Source organism: Salvelinus fontinalis, unplaced genomic scaffold (genome assembly GCF_029448725.1).
Source record: "Salvelinus fontinalis isolate EN_2023a unplaced genomic scaffold, ASM2944872v1 scaffold_0131, whole genome shotgun sequence".
In the NCBI taxonomy this organism is placed as follows: Eukaryota; Metazoa; Chordata; class Actinopteri; order Salmoniformes; family Salmonidae; genus Salvelinus; species Salvelinus fontinalis.
The window spans coordinates 213,908-237,716 of NW_026600340.1; the positions used below are offsets into that span (position 1 = coordinate 213,908).

At 49.0% G+C, this 23,809-nt stretch overlaps 1 protein-coding gene across 1 annotated transcript in view; it reads right to left on the reverse strand.

The window, feature by feature from the left end:
• Positions 1-8,284: 8,284 nt before the first annotated feature.
• LOC129843403 (ryanodine receptor 2) overlaps positions 8,285-23,809 on the reverse strand; it is a 156,274-nt gene continuing 140,749 nt past the window's right edge. Inside the window, exons 41-45 of the mRNA XM_055912112.1 lie at positions 18,286-18,442; positions 15,982-16,046; positions 13,750-13,850; positions 11,209-11,260; positions 8,285-8,705 (exon numbers count right to left, since the gene is read on the reverse strand). Coding sequence (XP_055768087.1) covers positions 8,610-8,705; positions 11,209-11,260; positions 13,750-13,850; positions 15,982-16,046; positions 18,286-18,442 — 471 coding nt within the window. The 3' untranslated portion in view covers positions 8,285-8,609. The remainder of the gene's footprint in view (positions 8,706-11,208; positions 11,261-13,749; positions 13,851-15,981; positions 16,047-18,285; positions 18,443-23,809) is intronic.

The window sequence follows — 23,809 nt, forward strand, 5'->3', positions numbered from 1 at the left end:
CCACAAATGTGCATGTGTCTGCTCAAACGGTCAGAAACAGACTCCATGAGGGTGGTATGAGGGCCCGACGTCCACAGGTGGGGGTTGTGCTTACAGCCCAACACCGTGCAGGACGTTTGGCATTTGCCAGAGAACACCAAGATTGGCAAATTCGCCACTGGAGCCCTGTGCTCTTCACAGATGAAAGCAGGTTCACACTGAGCACATGTGACAGACGTGACAGAGTCTGGAGACGCCGTGGAGAACGTCCTGCTGCCTGCAACATCCTCCAGCATGACCGGTTTGGCGATGGGTCAGTCATGGTGTGGTGTGGCATTTCTTTGGGGGGCCGCACAGCCCTCCATGTGCTCGCCAGAGGTAGCCTGACTGCCATTAGGTACCGAGATGAGATCCTCAGAGCCCTTGTGAGACCATATGCTGGTGCGGTTGGCCCTGGGATCCTCCTAATGCAAGACAATGCTAGACCTCATGTGGCTGGAGTGTGTCAGCAGTTCCTGCAAGAGGAAGGCATTGATGCTATGGACTGGCCCGCCCGTTCCCCAGACCTGAATCCAATTGAGCACATCTGGGACATCATGTCTCGCTCCATTCACCAACGCCACGTTGCACCACAGACTGTCCAGGAGTTGGCGGATGCTTTAGTCCAGGTCTGGGAGGAGATCCCTCAGGAGACCATCCGCCACCTCATCAGGAGCATGCCCAGGCGTTGTAGGGAGGTCATACAGGCACGTGGAGGCCACACAAACTAATGAGCCTCATTTTGACTTGTTTTAAGGACATTACATTAAAGTTGGATCAGCCTGTAGTGTGGTTTTCCACTTTAATTTTGAGTGTGACTCCAAATCCAGACCTCCATGGGTTGATAAATTTGATTTATATTGATAATTTTTGTGTGATTTTGTTGTCAGCACATTCAACTATGTAAAGAAAAAAATATTTAATAAGAAAATTTCATTCATTCAGATCTAGGATGTGTTATTTTAGTGTTCCCTTTATTTTTTTGAGCAGTGTATATATATTATGGACACAGTCTAATATACAATAGTTATATTTTGTTTGTTTTTACTCCTGTCCTTCTTCTAGCCTCACCCTCTCCCATCTATATCTGATGTCCTTCCTCTAGTCTCAACCTCTCCCATCTATATCTGATGTCCTTCCTCTAGTCTCAACCTCTCCCATCTCTATCTGATGTCCTTCCTCTAGCCTCACCCTCTCCCATCTCTATCTGATGTCCTTCCTCTAGCCTCACCCTCTCCCATCTCTATCTGATGTCCTTCCTCTAGCCTCACCCTCTCCCATCTATATCTGATGTCCTTCCTCTAGCCTCACCCTCTCCCATCTATATCTGATGTCCTTCCTCTAGCCTCAACCTCTCCCATCTGATGCCCATTTGGTTTGCTTTCTATTTGCCATATCGTTCAAATTGTGCTCTTAATAAGGAATATTTCTTATGAACCAGTTTAATCTTCCAAGCTTCAGGTCATCAGCTATAGTCTCATTAATCTTCTATTAGGCCCGAGTCCGCAATGGCACCCTATTCCCTATATAGTGCACTACTTTATACTACAGCCCTATTCCCTATATAGTGCACTACTTTATACTACAGCCCTATTCCCTATATAGTACACTACTTTATACTACAGCCCTATTCCCTATATAGTACACTACTTTATACTACAGCCCTATTCCCTATATAGTACACTACTTTATACTACAGCCCTATTCCCTATATAGTGCACTACTTTATACTACAGCCCTATTCCCTATATAGTACACTACTTTATACTACAGCCCTATTCCCTATATAGTGTAGCAATACTGTTGATATAGTGATGTGTCCTGTATTAATATGGTCAGTAGTGATGTGTCCTGTATTAATATGGTCAGTAGTGATGTGTCCTGTATTAATATGGTCAGTAGGAATACTGTTGATATAGTGATGTGTCCTGTATTAATATGGTCAGTAGTGATGTGTCCTGTATTAATATGGTCAGTAGTGATGTGTCCTGTATTAATATGGTCAGTAGTGATGTGTCCTGTATTAATATAGTCAGTAGTGATGTGTCCTGTATTAATATGGTCAGTAGGAATACTGTTGATATAGTGATGTATCCTGTATTAATATAGTCAGTAGTGATGTGTCCTGTATTAATATGGTCAGTAGTGATGTGTCCTGTATTAATATGGTCAGTAGGAATACTGTTGATATAGTGATGTGTCCTGTATTAATATGGTCAGTAGTGATGTGTCCTGTATTAATATAGTCAGTAGTGATGTGTCCTGTATTAATATGGTCAGTAGTGATGTATCCTGTATTAATATGGTCAGTAGTGATGTATCCTGTATTAATATGGTCAGTAGGAATACTGTTGATATAGTGATGTGTCCTGTATTAATATGGTCAGTAGTGATGTGTCCTGTATTAATATGGTCAGTAGTGATGTGTCCTGTATTAATATGGTCAGTAGTGATGTGTCCTGTATTAATATGGTCAGTAGGAATACTGTTGATATAGTGATGTGTCCTGTATTAATATGGTCAGTAGCGATGTATCCTGTATTAATATGGTCAGTAGTGATGTGTCCTGTATTAATATGGTCAGTAGGAATACTGTTGATATAGTGATGTGTCCTGTATTAATATGGTCAGTAGTGATGTGTCCTGTATTAATATGGTCAGTAGGAATACTGTTGATATAGTGATGTGTCCTGTATTAATATGGTCAGTAGTGATGTATCCTGTATTAATATGGTCAGTAGTGATGTATTCTGTATTAATATGGTCAGTAGTGATGTGTCCTGTATTAATATAGTCAGTAGGAATACTGTTGATATAGTGATGTATCCTGTATTAATACGGTCAGTAGTGATGTGTCCTGTATTAATATGGTCAGTAGTGATGTGTCCTGTATTAATATGGTCAGTAGTGATGTGTCCTGTATTAATATAGTCAGTAGGAATACTGTTGATATAGTGATGTGTCCTGTATTAATATGGTCAGTAGTGATGTGTCCTGTATTAATATGGTCAGTAGGAATACTGTTGATATAGTGATGTGTCCTGTATTAATATGGTCAGTAGTGATGTGTCCTGTATTAATATGGTCAGTAGGAATACTGTTGATATAGTGATGTATCCTGTATTAATATAGTCAGTAGTGATGTGTCCTGTATTAATATGGTCAGTAGTGATGTGTCCTGTATTAATATAGTCAGTAGTGATGTGTCCTGTATTAATATGGTCAGTAGGAATACTGTTGATATAGTGATGTGTCCTGTATTAATATGGTCAGTAGTGATGTGTCCTGTATTAATATGGTCAGTAGGAATACTGTTGATATAGTGATGTGTCCTGTATTAATATGGTCAGTAGTGATGTGTCCTGTATTAATATGGTCAGTAGTGATGTGTCCTGTATTAATATGGTCAGTAGGAATACTGTTGATATAGTGATGTGTCCTGTATTAATATAGTCAGTAGTGATGTGTCCTGTATTAATATGGTCAGTAGGAATACTGTTGATATAGTGATGTGTCCTGTATTAATATGGTCAGTAGTGATGTGTCCTGTATTAATATGGTCAGTAGGAATACTGTTGATATAGTGATGTGTCCTGTATTAATATGGTCAGTAGTGATGTGTCCTGTATTAATATGGTCAGTAGGAATACTGTTGATATAGTGATGTGTCCTGTATTAATATGGTCAGTAGTGATGTGTCCTGTATTAATATGGTCAGTAGTGATGTGTCCTGTATTAATATGGTCAGTAGGAATACTGTTGATATAGTGATGTATCCTGTATTAATATGGTCAGTAGTGATGTGTCCTGTATTAATATGGTCAGTAGTGATGTGTCCTGTATTAATATGGTCAGTAGGAATACTGTTGATATAGTGATGTGTCCTGTATTAATATGGTCAGTAGTGATGTGTCCTGTATTAATATGGTCAGTAGTGATGTGTCCTGTATTAATATAGTCAGTAGTGATGTGTCCTGTATTAATATGGTCAGTAGGAATACTGTTGATATAGTGATGTGTCCTGTATTAATATGGTCAGTAGGAATACTGTTGATATAGTGATGTATCCTGTATTAATATGGTCAGTAGTGATGTGTCCTGTATTAATATGGTCAGTAGGAATACTGTTGATATAGTGATGTGTCCTGTATTAATATAGTCAGTAGTGATGTGTCCTGTATTAATATGGTCAGTAGGAATACTGTTGATATAGTGATGTGTCCTGTATTAATATGGTCAGTAGTGATGTGTCCTGTAGTAATATGGTCAGTAGGAATACTGTTGATATAGTGATGTGTCCTGTATTAATATGGTCAGTAGTGATGTGTCCTGTATTAATATGGTCAGTAGTGATGTGTCCTGTATTAATATGGTCAGTAGTGATGTGTCCTGTATTAATATGGTCAGTAGGAATACTGTTGATATAGTGATGTGTCCTGTATTAATATGGTCAGTAGTGATGTGTCCTGTATTAATATGGTCAGTAGTGATGTGTCGTGTATATAACTGAATACTGCTGTGCTTTCTGGCTCTCCCATCTAACACTCACCTTCAGGACACAGACTGGGGTTCAGGCCTTTCAGCTTTTCTATTCCATGTGGACGGACATCTTCAAATGGACATTTCTACTCCTGAACTCCACCTGTAAGCACTACTAATTCATTATATGCTGTTAGTTCTGCTTGTGGCTGGTTGGGACAGTCATTGTGTCCTCTCCACCCCTTCCCTTCCTCCCTCTCATCTTCTCTTCTCCTCTCCTCTATTCCCTGGCCCCCCAGAGATAAAGGGTATCTGGCCCCCCAGAGATAAAGGGTCTCTGCCCCCCCTGAGATAAAGGGTCTCTGGCCCCCCAGAGATAAAGAGTCTCTGCCCCCCCCAGAGATAGTGTCCCTAGCCCCCCAGAGATGGACTGATAAAGTGTCCCTGGCCCCCCAGAGATGGACTGATAAAGAGTCTCTGGCCCCCCCAGAGATAAAGTGTCCCTGGCCCCCCAGAGATGGACTGATAAAGTGTCCCTGGCCCCCCAGAGTTAAAGGGCCTCTGGCGCCCAAGAGATAAAGAGTCTCCCCCCAGAGATGGACTGATAATGGGTCTCTGGCCCCCCAGAGATAAAGGGTCCCTGGCCCCCCAGAGATAAAGGTTCTCTGGCCCCCCAGAGATGGACTGATACAGGGTACCTGGTTGACTTTGGGTTTCCAGAGGCTGTGCTAGCTGAGCTGAGCCTCTCACTGGCACGGCAAGAATATTCTCCTCTCCACGCATCAATAAATAATCATTTATTTGACAAAATCATGCAGCTCCATTTATATCTTAGCTTCCCCTTGTACAGCAGGTCACACACAGGTACTCACAACTCTACATGGTACAGTATTATGGCGACAGGTTATTTGTCGTGAGCTTTACCGTGAGCTTGGTCGTCAATATTCATTACATGAGTCAAATATTGGGACCACTTATATAAGCTGCTGCCCTTTATCTGTTATTGCAATGGTTTCACATTATTCTGTATAACAAGTAAGAAAAAAGCTATTTTTGTTGTAAATGACATGGGAATGAAAGTAGGTGACAGGTTTGATGAATGACCGTCATTTTTAAAACCATTATTATATAATATAACAGAAAGAATATCTCACGACTGGTGTACATACTGTAATGTACATACTGGTGTACATATTCCCCATTAACAGCTGCTATGGTTACTAACTAGGCCAAACCACTTCACTTTATTAAGCACTTAACTTTATTTACAAATAACTTTATTGGCATAATGATGTGTAACAAAATGGAGCAGGCTTGTATGTTATTATTAGTTTACATAATGATGTGTAACAAAATGAAGCAGGCTTGTATGTTATTACTAGTTTACATAATGATGATAAACAAAATGGAGCAGGCTTGTATGTTATTAGTTTACATAATGATGAGTAACAAAATGAAGCAGGCTTGTATGTTATTAGTTTACATAATGATGAGTAACAAAATGAAGCAGGCTTGTATGTTATTAGTTTACATAATGATGATAAACAAAATGGAGCAGGCTTGTATGTTATTAGTTTACATAATGATGAGTAACAAAATGAAGCAGGCTTGTATGTTATTATTAGTTTACATAATGATGAGTAACAAATGGAGCAGGCTTGTATGTTATTATTAGTTTACATAATGACGTGTAACAAAATGAAGCAGGCTTGTATGTTATTATTAGTTTACATAATGACGTGTAACAAAATGAAGCAGGCTTGTATGTTATTATTATTTTACATAATGATGATAAACAAAATGGAGCAGGCTTGTATGTTATTAGTTTACATAATGATGTGTAACAAAATGGAGCAGGCTTGTATGTTATTAGTTTACATAATGATGATAAACAAAATGAAGCAGGCTTGTCCCTGAATGAGTATTGCTTCAGCTTCAATCAGAATGAGTCTGTTTCCCAAATGTAACACCAGTCCCTATAAAGTGCACTACTTTTGGCCCAAAGCACTATGGGCATTTACCATTATTAATGAAACACAGGTGAGGATGAAAGAAAGCAGGTGATCCAGTATTATTTGATCAGTATTCTTGGCTGATGGTCTGTAATTTACACCGAAGCCCACAACACATAAATACTAATAGAGATCGTCTTTGTGAAATCATCTTTAAATTCTAGACAAAACATTTTGGTTGTGACAAAGATCAATCTTACATCGTCTTTATTTCTTAAACTTTTCATTAAACTTGCATAATAAACATGCAGTGAAACATATTGAATTTTTCTGAGCTGTTTTGTAGAACTGGTATATAAAGAGTTAACTCTGTTGCTGGATTGCATAAGAGCAGTACCCTCCCCCCCCATCCAAAAAACCTGCTGAAAGAACAAGTGGTAAGAGAACAGTGTCCAGAGTTCCATATGAAGAAGACCCCATATTCTCCTTCACTCTCTCTCTCTTCCTCCCTCCTTCACTCTCTCTCTCTCTCTCTCCCTCCTTCACTCTCTCTCTCTCCCTCCTTCACTCTCTCTCTCCCTCCTTCACTCTCTCTCTCTCTCTCTCTCCCTCCTTCACTCTCTCGCTCTCTCTCTCCTTCACTCTCTCTCTCTCTCCTTCCCTCCTTCACTCTCTCTCTCTCTCCCTCCCTCCTTCACTCTCTCATCCTTCTCTCTCTCCCTCCTTCACTCTCTCTCTCTTCCTCCCTCCTTCACTCTCTCTCTCCCTCCCTCCTTCACTCTCTCTCTCTCCCTCCTTCACTCCCTCCCTCCTTCACTCTCTCTCTCTCCCTCCCTCCTTCACTCTCTCTCTCTCTCTCCATCCCTCCTTCACTCTCTCTCCCTCCTCTACTCCCTCCCTCCCTCCTTCAATCTCTCTCTCTCCCTCCCTCCTTCACTCTCTCTCTCTCTCCCTCCCTCCTTCACTCTCTCTCCCTCCTTCACTCCCTCCCTCCTTCACTCTCTCATCCTTCTCTCTCTCCCTCCCCCCTTCACTCTCTCATCCTTCTCTCTCTCCCTCCCTCCTTCACTCTCTCATCCTTCTCTTTCTACCTCCCTCCCTCCCTCCTTCCCTCTCTATCATCCTTCCTCCTTTGTCTTATCTCCAACACACACACAATCCGTCCACGCTGTCTCCCAGACACACCACTCACACACACACACAGCCTCCCATCGTTATGTCAGAACCATCAGCCCCGTGTATCAGTCTCCACATGCTGTCTCCCAGACACACCACTCACACACACACACAGCCCCCCATCGTCATGTCAGAACCATCAGCCCTGTGTATCAGTCTCCACATGCTGGCGTGTTGATGGTACCATCCAAGCATTCCTCTTTTCTCCAGCTTGCATAGCTGTGCTCAGACCCGGCTTGGTAAGGCACTGTTTCCTCATCATGTCGCCCCGTTGGTCCACCCCTCCGTCCGCTGGGCCTGCCCTTCATCTCCTGTAAGTACTGTACAGTCCTGTACACCGTTTCCTCATCATGACGCCCCGTTGGTCCTCCCCTCCGTCCGCTGGGCCTGCCCTTCATCTCCTGTAAGTACTGTACAGTCCTGTACACTGTTTCCTCATCATGTCGCCCCGTTGGTCCTCCCCTCCGTCCGCTGGGCCTGCCCTTCATCTCCTGTAAGTACTGTACAGTCCTGTACACTGTTTCCTCATCATGTCGCCCCGTTGGTCCTCCCCTCCGTCCGCTGGGCCTGCCCTTCATCTCCTGTAAGTACTGTACAGTCCAGTACACTGTTTCCTCATCATGTCGCCCCGTTGGTCCCCCCCCCCCCATCTCCCCTCCTTTTCTTCAGCGTCCCCCCCCCCAATCATTTAGTTTGCTTGTCATCAATGTGTTATTATTAAAAGCAGATGTATAGATGAAGCATTGAGTCCTCAAAGTGAAAACACAGCCCTGTGTTCCAAACGTACCCCAGGAAGGACATTATACAGTTGAATAATCATCGTCATTATATTATTATGTACAGTGTCTGGAAAGTATTCTGAACAGCGAGGGGGCTAGCTGACGAAGGAAGGTGACGAAGCAGCCCCCCCTTTCACATTGATCAGTAAGAAAGGACAAGTCTCTGGATCAATAGATCAGCTGATCAGTAGGTCAGTGGAATTGATCAGTTGAGCTGGTCTTCGTATTGTTTGCGGAAACAGTCTCCGGCAGGGAAGAATTCCCAGCAACGCTCCTGGTACATCTTCCACACATACGACTCCTGTAGACGGGGGAGGGGGGGATAGAGAGGGGAGGGAGGGAGGGGGGGGGGGGGGAGGGAGGGAGGGGAGGGGGGGAGGGGAGGATAGAGGGAGGGAGGGGGGGAGGGGGGGAGGGAGGGAGGGAGGGGAGGATAGAGAGGGGAGGGGGGGAGGGGAGGATAGAGAGGGGAGGGGGGAGGGGGGGGTAGAGAGGGAAGGGGAGGGAGGGGAGGAAAGGGGAGGGAAGGATAGAGAGGGGAGGGGGGAGGGGGGAAAGGGGAGGGGAGGATAGAGAGGGGAGGGGGGGAGGGAGGGAGGGGAGGATAGAGAGGGGAGGGGGGAGGGAGGGGAGGGAGGGAAGGATAGAGAGGGAAGGGGAGGGAGGGGAGGAAAGGGAGGGGTATCAGACAGTTGATTTAATATATAACAAGTAGTGAGATAAGATGTCTATCATCCAGGATAATGTACCTCCTCTACAGTCACAAGCCAATGGTCTCTCTACTAACATACACTAACTTAACTAAGGTGCAATGAAAATTATAACCTGCACGAATGAGGCCTTCGTGATCTGTAGATTTGTCTTTTTGGAGTCTTTGTATTTGTTGGTGTCAATTCTCTGAGGTTAAATGGTTCTCTTTCTGGTGTGTATGTGTTGGTGTCAATTCCCTGAGGTTAAATGGTTCTCTTTCTGGTTTGTATGTGTTGGTGTCAATTCTCTGAGGTTAAATGGTTCTCTTTCTGGTGTGTATGTGTTGGTGTCAATTCCCTGAGGTTAAATGGTTCTCTTTCTGGTTTGTATGTGTTGGTGTCAATTCTCTGAGGTTAAATGGTTCTCTTTCTGGTTTGTATGTGTTGGTGTCAATTCCCTGAGGTCAAATGGTTCTCTTTCTGGTTTGTATGTGTTGGTGTCAATTCTCTGAGGTTAAATGGTTCTCTTTCTGGTTTGTATGTGTTGGTGTCAATTCCCTGAGGTCAAATGGTTCTCTTTCTGGTGTGTATGTGTTGGTGTCAATTCCCTGAGGTTAAATGGTTCTCTTTCTGGTTTGTATGTGTTGGTGTCAATTCTCTGAGGTTAAATGGTTCTCTTTCTGGTGTGTATGTGTTGGTGTCAATTCCCTGAGGTTAAATGGTTCTCTTTCTGGTTTGTATGTGTTGGTGTCAATTCTCTGAGGTTAAATGGTTCTCTTTCTGGTTTGTATGTGTTGGTGTCAATTCCCTGAGGTCAAATGGTTCTCTTTCTGGTTTGTATGTGTTGGTGTCAATTCGCTGAGGTCAAATGGTTCTCTTTCTGGTTTGTATGTGTTATAGTCAATTCCCTGAGGTTAGATGGTTCTCTTTCTGGTTTGTATGTGTTGTAGTCAATTCCCTGAGGTTAAATGATTATATTTTCTACAACTGTAGAGAGTGACGGAGCATACTGCTGATGATGAGACAGTGTTTTCTCCTCTGAGGTGCAGAGCCACTGGGGAGGTTGTTGTGTGAACAGTGATGGGAGGGAAAAGTCTATTTTGTGTGTCCTTGTGTCCAAAATCACACCCGATTCCCTTTATAGTGCACTACATTTGACTAGGGCCCTATGGAGCCGATGTGCTCTGGTCCAAAGGAGTGCACTACATTTGACTAGGGCCCTATGGAGCCTATGTGTTCTGGTCCAAAGGAGTGCACTACATTTGACTAGGGCCCTATGGAGCCGATGTGCTCTGGTCCAAAGGAGTGCACTACATTTGACTAGGGCCCTATGGAGCCGATGTGCTCTGGTCCAAAGGAGTGCACTACATTTAACTAGGGCCCTATGGACCCTATGTGCTCTGGTCCAAAGGAGTGCACTACATTTGACTAGGGCCCTATGGAGCCTATGTGCTCTGGTCCAAAGGAGTGCACTACATTTGACTAGGGCCCTATGGAGCCGATGTGCTCTGGTCCAAAGGAGTGCACTACATTTGACTAGGGCCCTATGGAGCCGATGTGCTCTGGTCCAAAGGAGTGCACTACATTTGACTAGGGCCCTATGGACCCTATGTGCTCTGGTCCAAAGGAGTGCACTACATTTGACTAGGGCCCTATGGAGCCGATGTGCTCTGGTCCAAAGGAGTGCACTACATTTGACTAGGGCCCTATGGAGCCTATGTGCTCTGGTCCAAAGGAGTGCACTACATTTGACTAGGGCCCTATGGAGCCGATGTGCTCTGGTCCAAAGGAGTGCACTACATTTGACTAGGGCCCTATGGAGCCTATGTGCTCTGGTCCAAAGGAGTGCACTACATTTGACTAGGGCCCTATGGAGCCGATGTGCTCTGGTCCAAAGGAGTGCACTACATTTGACTAGGGCCCTATGGAGCCGATGTGCTCTGGTCCAAAGGAGTGCACTACATTTGACTAGGGCCCTATGGAGCCTATGTGCTCTGGTCCAAAGGAGTGCACTACATTTGACTAGGGCCCTATGGACCCTATGTGCTCTGGTCCAAAGGAGTGCACTACATAGGGAGTCAGGTGCCATTAGAGGTGTAAACCTGAGACTCTTACCTGGCCCGTGTGCTCCGTTTCATCTTTGTTAATGAGATACATCACAAAAAAGCTGGAAAGCAAAAACAGAAAGGCATTTAGAATTAGCATCACTTCAATCAGACAGCTGACAGATAGTTTCATACCCCATCACAAACCCAAAATACAAGCTGTTTGTTAGTCCAGTGTTTGGTAACAAAGTCAACATCACAAACCCAAAATACAAGCTGTTTGTTAGTCCAGTGTTTGGTAACAAAGTCGACATCACAAACCCAAAAGACAAGCTGTTTGTTAGTCCAGTGTTTGGTAACAAAGTCGACATCACAAACCCAACAGACAAGCTGTTTGTTAGTCCAGTGTTTGGTAACAAAGTCAACATCACAAACCCAAAAGACAAGCTGTTTGTTAGTCCAGTGTTTGGTAACAAAGTCAACATCACAAACCCAACAGACAAGCTGTTTGTTAGTACAGTGTTTGGTAACAAAGTCAACATCACAAACCCCAAAATACAAGCTTTTGTTAGTCCAGTGTTTGGTAACAAAGTCGACAACCCCTGTACAGCCTCTAAAACATGGTTAAACCATCATTAAGATCTCATGGATGGTCAGTCCTCCATAGCTCTGTCTAGGAGTATGAGAGTGGTTCCATTTCTCCAGCCCCATCCCTCATCTTTATACCAAAACAGAGGCGGGGAGGACACTTTGGTTATGATTTCAACCGCTGATTGCCCCTTTAACAGAATGTAGAGCAGAATAGAGCAGGAAATAAGTCGGTTTAATTCCCTCTACTTCCTGATCTTCTCTCTACTCTGCATGACGACGTGATCAATAGCCTCCTAGTGCAACATAGAGCCACGCTGTTATCGAGCAGGAAAGTCTTTAGAAAGAGGGACAAAACAGGGCCGCCCCTTCTCCCCACTCCTGTTCACTGCAGCGCTTCTGCAGAACCAACAACACAACATTAAAGAGAGAGTTGGGGGGGAAGAGGACACAGTAGTAAACTAAACCTCATAACTCTGTCCCCTCTGACAGACTCTGGACAAAGACTGGAGATGAAAGGGGGGACGTATGTCTCTGACAGACTCTGGACACTGACTGGAGATGACAGGGGGGACGTATGTCTCTGACAGACTCTGGACACTGACTGGAGATGACAGGGGGGACGTATGTCTCTGACAGACTCTGGACACTGACTGGAGATGACAGAGGGGACGTATGTCTCTGACAGACTCTGGACACTGACTGGAGATAACAGGGGGGACGTATGTCTCTGACAGAGGGGACGTATGTCTCTGACAGACTCTGGACACTGACTGGAGATGACAGGGGGGACGTATGTCTCTGACAGAGGGGACGTATGTCTCTGACAGACTCTGGACACTGACTGGAGATGACAGGGAGGACGTATGTCTCTGGACACTGACTGGAGATGACAGGGGGGACGTATGTCTCTGACAGAGGGGACGTATGTCTCTGACAGACTCTGGACACTGACTGGAGATGACAGGGGGGACGTATGTCTCTGACAGACTCTGGACACTGACTGGAGATAACAGGGGGGACGTATGTCTCTGACAGAGGGGACGTATGTCTCTGACAGACTCTGGACACTGACTGGAGATGACAGGGGGGACGTATGTCTCTGACAGACTCTGGACACTGACTGGAGAAGACAGGGGGGGACGTATGTCTCTGACAGACTCTGGACACTGACTGGAGATGACAGGGGGGACGTATGTCTCTGACAGACTCTGGACACAGACTGGAGATGACAGGGGGGACGTATGTCTCTGACAGACTCTGGACACTGCCTGGAGATGACAGGGGGGACGTATGTCTCTGACAGACTCTGGACACTGACTGGAGATAACAGGGGGGACGTATGTCTCTGACAGACTCTGGACACTGACTGGAGATGACAGGGGGGACGTATGTCTCTGGACACTGACTGGAGATGACAGGGGGGACGTATGTCTCTGACAGAGGGGACGTATGTCTCTGACAGACTCTGGACACTGACTGGAGATAACAGGGGGGACGTATGTCTCTGACAGACTCTGGACACTGACTGGAGATGACAGAGGGGACGTATGTCTCTGACAGAGGGGACGTATGTCTCTGACAGAGGGGACGTATGTCTCTGACAGACTCTGGACACTGACTGGAGATGACAGGGGGGACGTATGTCTCTGACAGAGGGGACGTATGTCTCTGACAGACTCTGGACACTGACTGGAGATGACAGGGGGGACGTATGTCTCTGACAGAGGGGACGTATGTCTCTGACAGACTCTGGACACAGACTGGAGAAGACAGGGTGGACGTATGCCTCTGACAGACTCTGGACACTGACTGGAGATGACAGGGGGACGTATGTCTCTGGACACTGACTGGAGATGACAGGGGGGACGTATGTCTCTGGACACTAACTGGAGATGACAGGGGGGATGTATGTCTCTGACAGACTCTGGACACTGACTGGAGATGACAGGGGGTACGTATGTCTCTGACAGACTCTGGACACTGACTGGAGATGACAGGGGGGACGTATGTCTCTACTCACAGATAGTTGGCCAAGTTGTGCTCCTGCAGGGTGTGGGTCTCGAAGCCGTGAGGTACTGTGTCAAAGTAGTCGTTTCCTATTCCGCAGATGAAGCATTTGGTCTGCAAGAGAAAGACACGTCTGTATGTGATGCTGCCAGCCAACCTCATCTCTCTGCATGTCACTCAACACAGCGGGCAAGATGGCTCAGATTCATCTCGTTTTGAATTTCCAACACCAGTGTTTCACATCTATTACCAAATTCTACAATGAGGGAAGACACAGATCCAGAGCATCAGACTGTATAAGACAGTGGTTCTTCAACCTTTCCTCAGGACACCCAGACGTTCTCCAACGTCTTCTCTGGTCCCCAGGCGGTTTCCAACCTCTCCTCAGGACCCCCAGACGTTCTCCAACCTCTCCTCTGGTCCCCAGGCGTTCTCCAACCTCTCCTCTGGTCCCCCAGACGTTCTCCAACGTCTTCTCTGGTCCCCAGACGTTCTTCAACCTCTCCTCAGGTCCACCAGACGTTCTCCAACCTCTCCTCTGGTCCCCCAGACGTTCTCCAACCTCTCCTCAGGACCCCCAGACGTTCTCCAACGTCTTCTCTGGTCCCCAGACGTTCTTCAACCTCTCCTCAGGACATCCAGACATTCTTCAACCTCTCCTCAGGACCCCCAGACGTTCTCCAACCTCTCCTCTGGTCCCCCAGACGTTCTCCAACCTCTCCTCAGGTCCCCCAGACGTTCTCCAACCTCTCCTCAGGTCCCCCAGACGTTCTCCAACGTCTTCTCTGGTCCCCAGACGTTCTCCAACCTATCCTCAAGACCCCAGACGTTCTCCAACCTCTTCTCAGGACCCCCAGACGTTCTCCAACCTCTTCTCAGGTCCCCAGACATTCTCCAACCTCTCCTCAGGTCCCCAGACATTCTCCAACCTCTCCTCAGGAGTTCCTCCAGCGCTCTTCCGAAGGACGAGCTGTTGATCCTCATCAGAGACACTGTTTGTTGTTGTTGTCCTCAGATGACCCTCTGAGAGATCAGCCACCATATCAGCCAGGCTCCCTGTCTTGTCTCATCGCTGTAACTCTACAACAGGCTCGGGAGATGTCGAAGGTCGAGTTATGAGTCCTGCCCGAAACATGACCCGCCAATCCACGCTGCTTCTTAACACACTGCCCGTTTAACCCGGAATCCAGCCGCACCAATGTGTCGGAGTTCAACTGACGGCCGAGGCCAGCTTGCAGGCACCCGGCCCGCCACAAGGAGTCGCTAGAACGCGATGAGCCAAGTAAAGCACCCCTAGCCAAACCCTCCCCTAACCCAGATGACGCTGGGCCAATTGTGCGCTGTAGTGACGCCGCAACACATCGATGCAGTGCCTTAGACCGCTGAGACACTTGGGTGGCCATGACTACCTGTTAAACTAGTCTCTGTTTCAGCACTGTGGGAAAATGACTACCTGTTAAACTAGTCTCTGTTTCAGCACTGTGGGAATATGACTACCTGTTAAACTAGTCTCTGTTTCAGCACTGTGGGAATATGACTACCTGTTAAACTAGTCTCTGTTTCAGCACTGTGTGAATATGACTACCTGTTAAACTAGTCTCTGTTTCAGCACTGTGGGAATATGACTACCTGTTAAACTAGTCTCTGTTTCAGCACTGTGGGAATATGACTACCTGTTAAACTAGTCTCTGTTTCAGCACTGTGGGAATATGACTACCTGTTAAACTAGTCTCTGTTTCAGCACTGTGGGAATATGACTACCTGTTAAACTAGTCCATGTTTCAGCGTTGTGTGAATATGAATGTGTGTTTACCAATGATGTGCTTCAGCAGTTTCCTCCCTCCTGTTGAGTCTCTTTATAATGCTGACACACACTGCTGTGTGCTCTGAGTCACACACACACACACACACACACACACACACAAAGACACACACACACACACACAAAGACACACACACACACACACAAAGACACACACACACACACAGAAAGACACACACACACAAATAGACATACACACACACACACACACACACACACAAATAGACATACACACACAAATAGACACACACACACACAAATAGACACACACACACACACACACACACACACACACACACACACACACACACACACACACACACACACACACACACACACACACACACACACACACACACACACACACACACACACACACACACACACACAGACACACACACAGACACAGCTATGAGTACGTACCTCCATGTCCTCCTTCACCTGCTCCTGCTGGTCTCTCAGTTCTCCAAACGCATCAATTATCAGACCTGGTGGAGAGAACAAGAACCGAAGGCTCAAAGATACAGTAATACTAGACATCATGGAGACAGTCAGTCCTGTCCTGGACAGACAACACAGCCCAGTCAATAACAACTAGATACAGTAATACTAGACATCATGGAGACAGTCAGTCCTGTCCTGGACAGACAACACAGCCCAGTCAATAACAACTAGATACAGTAATACTAGACATCATGGAGACAGTCAGTCCTGTCCTGGACAGACAACACAGCCCAGTCAATAACAACTAGATACAGTAATACTAGACATCATGGAGACAGTCAGTCCTGTCCTGGACAGACAACACAGCCCAGTCAATAACAACTAGATACAGTAATACTAGACATCATGGAGACAGTCAGTCCTGTCCTGGACAGACAACACAGCTCAGTCTATAACAACTAGATACAGTAATACTAGACATCATGGAGACAGTCAGTCCTGTCCTGGACAGACAACACAGCCCAGTCAATAACAACTAGATACAGTAATACTAGACATCATGGAGACAGAGACAGTCAGTCCTGTCCTGGACAGACAACACAGCCCAGTCAATACCAACTAGATACAGTAATACTAGACATCATGGAGACAGTCAGACCTGTCCTGGACAGACAACACAGCCCAGTCAATAACAACTAGATACAGTAATACTAGACATCATGGAGACAGTCAGTCCTGTCCTGGACAGACAACACAGCCCAGTCAATAACAACTAGATACAGTAATACTAGACATCATGGAGACAGTCAGTCCTGTCCTGGACAGACAACACGGCCCAGTCAATAACAACTAGATACAGTAATACTAGACATCATGGAGACAGTCAGTCCTGTCCTGGACAGACAACACAGAGTCAATAACAACTAGATACAGTAATACTAGACATCATGGAGACAGTCAGTCCTGTCCTGGACAGACAACACAGCCCAGTCAATACCAACTAGATACAGTAATACTAGACATCCTGGAGACAGTCAGTCCTGTCCTGGACAGACAACACGGCCCAGTCAATAACAACTAGATACAGTAATACTAGACATCATGGAGACAGTCAGTCCTGTCCTGGACAGACAACACAGCCCAGTCAATAACAACTAGATACAGTAATACTAGACATCATGGAGACAGTCAGTCCTGTCCTGGACAGACAACACAGCCCAGTCAATAACAACTAGATACAGTAATACTAGACATCATGGAGACAGTCAGTCCTGTCCTGAACAGACAACACAGAGTCAATAACAACTAGATACAGTAATACTAGACATCATGGAGACAGTCAGTCCTGTCCTGGACAGACAACACAGCCCAGTCAATAACAACTAGATACAGTAATACTAGACATCATGGAGACAGAGACAGTCAGTCCTGTCCTGGACAGACAACACAGCCCAGTCAATACCAACTAGATACAGTAATACTAGACATCATGGAGACAGTCAGTCCTGTCCTGGACAGACAACACAGCCCAGTCAATAACAACTAGATACAGTAATACTAGACATCATGGAGACAGTCAGTCCTGTCCTGAACAGACAACACAGCCCAGTCAATAACAACTAGATACAGTAATACTAGACATCATGGAGACAGTCAGTCCTGTCCTGAACAGACAACACAGCCCAGTCAATAACAACTAGATACAGTAATACTAGACATCCTGGAGACAGTCAGTCCTGTCCTGAACAGACAACACAGCCCAGTCAATAACAACTAGATACAGTAATACTAGACATCATGGAGACAGTCAGTCCTGTCCTGGACAGACAACACAGCTCAGTCAATAACAACTAGATACAGTAATACTAGACATCATGGAGACAGTCAGACCTGTCCTGGACAGACAACACAGCTCAGTCAATAACAACTAGATACAGTAATACTAGACATCATGGAGACAGTCAGTCCTGTCCTGAACAGACAACACAGCCCAGTCAATAACAACTAGATACAGTAATACTAGACATCATGGAGACAGAGACTTTCAGCCCTGTCCTGACGTGAACAGCCAACCCCCATTCCCTCAATCCATCAATCAATCAAATGTATTTATAATGCCCTTTTGACATCATCAGTTTGTCACCTGCATGGCTTGCTGTTTGGGGTTTTAGGCTGGGTTTCTGTACAGCACTTCGAGATATTAGCTGATGTACGAAGGGCTATATAAAATAAACTTGATTTGATTTGATTTGATCAGTTTGCCAAAAGAGCCAACCCCCTCACCCTGGATGATGGCCAGGAGGATGACGATGACGAAGAAGAAGAAGGTGATGTCAAAGATGATCCTGTAGATCTCATACTCATCACCAGCTGGATCCTCGATCTGGTCACCGATGCCCCCTCCTGCCCGCACGCCCACGTACATGTGGAACATGTAACACTGGAGAGAGAGAGAGAGAGACAGAGAGAGAGACAGAGAGAGAGACAGAGAGATAGAGAGAGAGACAGAGAGATAGAGAGAGAGAGAGAGACAGAGAGAGACAGAGAGAGACAAAGAGAGAGAGAGAAACAGAGAGAGACAGAGAGAGAGAGAGAGAGAGAGAGAGAGAGAGAGAGAGAGAGAGAGCGAGAGAGAGAGAGACAGAGAGAGAGAGATATAGAGAGAGAGACAGAGAGAGAGAGATATAGAGAGAGAGACAGATATAGAGAGATAGAGAGAGAAAGAGAGAGAGAGAGAGATATAGAGCGAGAGAGATATAGAGAAGAGAGACCGAGAGAGAGAGAGAGAGAGAGAGAGAGAGAGACAGAGAGAGAGAGAGACAGAAAGAGAGAGAGACAGAGAGAGAGACAGAGAGAGAGACATAGAGAGAGAGACATAGAGAGAGAGACAGATAGAGAGAGATAAAGAGAGAGAGAGACAGAGAGAGAGAGAGAGAGACAGAGAGAGATATAGAGTGAGAGAGACCAAGAGAGAGAGAGACAGAGAGAGAGAGAGAGAGAGAGAGAGAGAGAGAGAGAGAGAGAGAGAGAGAGAGAGTAAACCTCAATGACAGTATTCTCGGACCAACATACAGTTGAGGATGTTAAGATAGATATGACATGTGAAGACTAGGACTTCCTTACTGACTTTGTACATTTGTGAATATTGACACAGTCCAATATCTAAGGTGGCAGAGAGAGAGGTGCTACCCAGCCCCTAACCAGGCTCCTAACCCAGCTCCTAACCCAGCCCCTAACCCAGCCCCTAATCTAGCACCTAACCCAGCCCCTAACCCAGCTCCTAACCCAGCCCCTAACCCAGCTCCTAACCCAGATCCTAACCCAGCCCCTAACCCAGCTCCTAACCCAGCCCCTAACCCAGCTCCTAACCCAGCCCCTAACCCAGCTCCTAACCCAGCTCCTAACCTAGCACCTAACCCAGCCCCTAACCCAGCTCCTAACCCAGCCCCTAACCCAGCCCCTAACCCAGCTCCTAACCCAGCCCCTAACCCAGCTCCTAACCCAGCCCCTAACCCAGCCCAGCCCCTAACCCAGCTCCTAACCCAGCTCCTAGCCCAGCCCCTAACCCAGCTCCTAACCAGCCTCCTAACCCAGCCCCTAACCCAGCCCCTAACCCAGCACCTAACCCAGCTCCTAGCCCAGCCCCTAACCCAGCCCCTAACCCAGCCCCTAACCCAGCCCCTAACCCAGCTCCTAACCTGGCCACTAACCCATCCTCTAACCCAGCTCCTAGCCCAGCTCCTAACCCAGCCCCTAACCCAGCCCCTAACCCAGCCTCTAACCCAGCTCCTAACCCAGCCCCTAACCCAGCTCCTAACCCAGCTCCTAACCCAGCCCCTAACCCAGCCCCTAACCCAGCTCCTAACCCAGCCCCTAACCCAGCCCCTAACCCAGCCTCTAACCCAGCCCCTAACCCAGCTCCTAACCCAGCTCCTAACCCAGCTCCTAACCTAGCACCTAACCCAGCCCCTAACCCAGCTCCTAACCCAGCCCCTAACCCAGCCCCTAACCCAGCTCCTAACCCAGCCCCTAACCCAGCTCCTAACCCAGCCCCTAACCCAGCCCAGCCCCTAACCCAGCTCCTAACCCAGCTCCTAGCCCAGCCCCTAACCCAGCTCCTAGCCCAGCCCCTAACCCAGCTCCTAACCAGCCTCCTAACCCAGCCCCTAACCCAGCCCCTAACCCAGCACCTAACCCAGCTCCTAGCCCAGCCCCTAACCCAGCCCCTAACCCAGCCCCTAACCCAGCCCCTAACCCAGCTCCTAACCTGGCCACTAACCCATCCTCTAACCCAGCTCCTAGCCCAGCTCCTAACCCAGCCCCTAACCCAGCCCCTAACCCAGCCTCTAACCCAGCTCCTAACCCAGCCCCTAACCCAGCTCCTAACCCAGCTCCTAACCCAGCCCCTAACCCAGCCCCTAACCCAGCTCCTAACCCAGCCCCTAACCCAGCCCCTAACCCAGCCTCTAACCCAGCCCCTAACCCAGCTCCTAACCCAGCCCCTAACCCAGCTCCTAACCCAGCCCCTAACCCAGCTCCTAGCCCAGCCCCTAACCCAGCCCCTAACCCAGCTCCTAACCCAGCCCCTAACCCAGCTCCTAACCCAGCCCCTAACCCAGCTCCTAACCCAGCCCCTAGCCCATCCCCTTACCCAGCTCCTAACCCAGCCCCTAGCCCAGCCCCTAACCCAGCCCCTAACCCAGCCCCTAGCTCAGCCCCTAACCCAGCCCCTAACCCAGCTCCTAACCCAGCCCCTAACCCAGCTCCTAACCCAGCCCCTAGCCCAGCTCCTAGCCCAGCCCCTAACCCAGCCCCTAACCCATCCCCTAACCCAGCCCATAACCCCGCCCCTAACCCCGCCCCTAGCCCAGCCCCTAACCCAGCCCCTAACCCAGCCCCTAACCCAGCACCTAGCCCAGCCCCTAACCCATCCCTTAACCCAGCCCCTAACCCAGCCCCTAACCCAGCACCTAGCCCAGCCCCTAACCCATCCCCTAAACCAGCCCCTAACCCAGCGCCTAACCCAGCACCTAGCCCAGCCCCTAACCCATCCCCTAACCCAGCCCCTAACCCAGCTCCTAACCCAGCCCCTAACCCAGCCCCTAACCCAGCCCCTAACTCAGCTCCTAACCCAGCCCCTAACCCAGCTCCTAACCCAGCTCCTAACCCAGCCCCTAACCCATCCCCTAACCCAGCCCCTAACCCATCCCCTAACCCATCCCCTAGCCCAGCCCCTAACCCAGAACCTAACCCAGCTCCTAACCCAGCCCCTAACCCAGCCCCTAACCCAGCCCCTAACCCAGCTCCCAACCCAGCCCCTAACCCAGCTCCCAACCCAGCCCCCAACCCAGCCCCTAACCCAGCCCCTAGCTCAGCACCTAACCCAGCTCCTAGCCCAGCCCCTAACCCAGCTCCTAACCCAGCTCCTAGCCCAGCCCCTAACCCAGCTCCTAACCAGCCTCCTAACCCAGCCCCTAGCCCAGCTCCTAACCCAGCCCCTAACCCAGCCCCTAGCCCATCCCCTAACCCAGCCCCTAACCCCGCCCCTAGCCCAGCCCCTAACCCAGCCCCTAACCCAGCACCTAGCCCAGCCCCTAACCCATCCCCTAACCCAGCCCCTAACCCAGCCCCTAACCCAGCACCTAGCCCAGCCCCTAACCCATCACCTAACCCAGCCCCTAACACAGCGCCTAACCCAGCACCTAGCCCAGCCCCTAACCCATCCCCTAACCCAGCCCCTAACCCAGCTCCTAACCCAGCCCCTAACCCAGCTCCTAACCCAGCCCCTAACCCAGCTCCTAACCCAGCCCCTAACCCAGCTCCTAACCCAGCCCCTAACCCAGCCCCTAACCCAGCCCCTAACCCAGCTCCTAACCCAGCCCCTAACCCAGCTCCTAAACCAGCCCCTAACCCAGCTCCTAACCCAGCCCCTAACCCATCCCCTAACCCATCCCCTAACCCAGCCCCTAACCCAGCTCCTAACCCAGCCCCTAACCCAGCCCCTAACCCATCCCCTAACCCAGCCCCTAACCCAGCCCCTAACCCATCCCCTAGCCCAGCCCCTAACCCAGAACCTAACCCAGCTCCTAACCCAGCCCCCAACCCGGCCCCTAACCCGGCTCCTAACCCGGCCCCTAACCCGGCCCCTAACCCGGCCCCTAACCCATCCCCTAACCCATCCCCTAACCCAGCCCCTAACCCAGCCCCTAACCCAGCCCCTAACCCATCCCCTAACCCAGCCCCTAACCCAGCCCCTAACCCATCCCCTAGCCCAGCCCCTAGCCCAGCCCCTAACCCAGCTCCTAACCCAGAACCTAACCCAGCTCCTAACCCAGCCCCTAACCCAGCCCCTAACCCAGCCCCTAACCCAGCCCCTAACCCAGCCCCTAACCCAGCTCCCAACCCAGCTCCCAACCCAGCCCCCAACCCAGCCCCTAACCCAGCCCCTAGCCCAGCCCCTAGCCCAGCACCTAACCCAGCTCCTAGCCCAGCCCCTAACCCAGCTCCTAACCCAGCTCCTAACCCAGCTCCTAGCCCAGCCCCTAACCCAGCTCCTAACCCAGCTCCTAGCCCAGCCCCTAACCCAGCTCCTAACCAGCCTCCTAACCCAGCCCCTAGCCCAGCTCCTAACCCAGCCCCTAACCCAGCCCCTAGCCCATCTCCTAACCCAGCCCCTAACCCAGCCCCTAACCCCGCCCCTAGCCCACCCCCTAACCCAGCCCCTAACCCAGCCCCTAGCCCAGCCCCTAACCCATCCCCTAACCCAGCCCCTAACCCAGCCCCTAACCCAGCCCCTAACCCAGCACCTAGCCCAGCCCCTAACCCATCCCCTAACCCAGCCCCTAACCCAGCGCCTAACCCAGCACCTAGCCCAGCCCCTAACCCATCCCCTAACCCAGCCCCTAACCCAGCTCCTAACCCAGCCCCTAACCCAGCTCCTAACCCAGCCCCTAACCCAGCTCCTAACCCAGCCCCTAACCCAGCTCCTAACCCAGCCCCTAACCCAGCTCCTAACCCAGCCCCTAACCCAGCTCCTAACCCAGCCCCTAACCCATCCCCTAACCCATCCCCTAACCCAGCTCCCAACCCAGCCCCTAACCCAGCCCCCAACCCAGCCCCTAACCCAGCCCCTAGCCCAGCACCTAACCCAGCTCCTAGGCCAGCCCCTAACCCAGCTCCTAACCCAGCTCCTAGCCCAGCCCCTAACCCAGCTCCTAACCAGCCTCCTAACCCAGCCCCTAGCCCAGCTCCTAACCCAGCCCCTAGCCCATCCCCTAGCCCATCCCCTAACCCATCCCCTAACCCAGCCCCTAACCCAGCCCCTAGCCCATCCCCTAGCCCATCCCCTAACCCAGCTCCTAACCCAGCCCCTAACCCAGCCCCTAACCCAGCCCCTAGCCCATCCCCTAGCCCAGCCCCTAACCCAGCCCCTAACCCAGCCCCTAACCCAGCCCCTAACCCAGCCCCTAACCCAGCTCCTAGCTAATCCTCTGCATGCATCCCAAATGGAACACTGTCCCCTATGTAGTGCACTCCTTTTGACTGGGCCCTGGTCAACAGTAGTGCACTATAAAGGGAATAGGGTGTCATGTTGATCTTTGTCCTCTTCCTCCAGACCTGTCAGATCCAGAGAGGACTCCTTAATAGGAAGTAGCAGCAGAGAATGGACTAATGGAATGTCACGGGTGGCTGGCTCTGGGAGGATTAACGCAGAGACACAGAGCATGATGTTACTGTCCCCTGTCTGTCTGTCACTCTGTAGGGGCTAATACAGACCCTGTCTGTCTGTCACTCTGTAGGGGCTAAT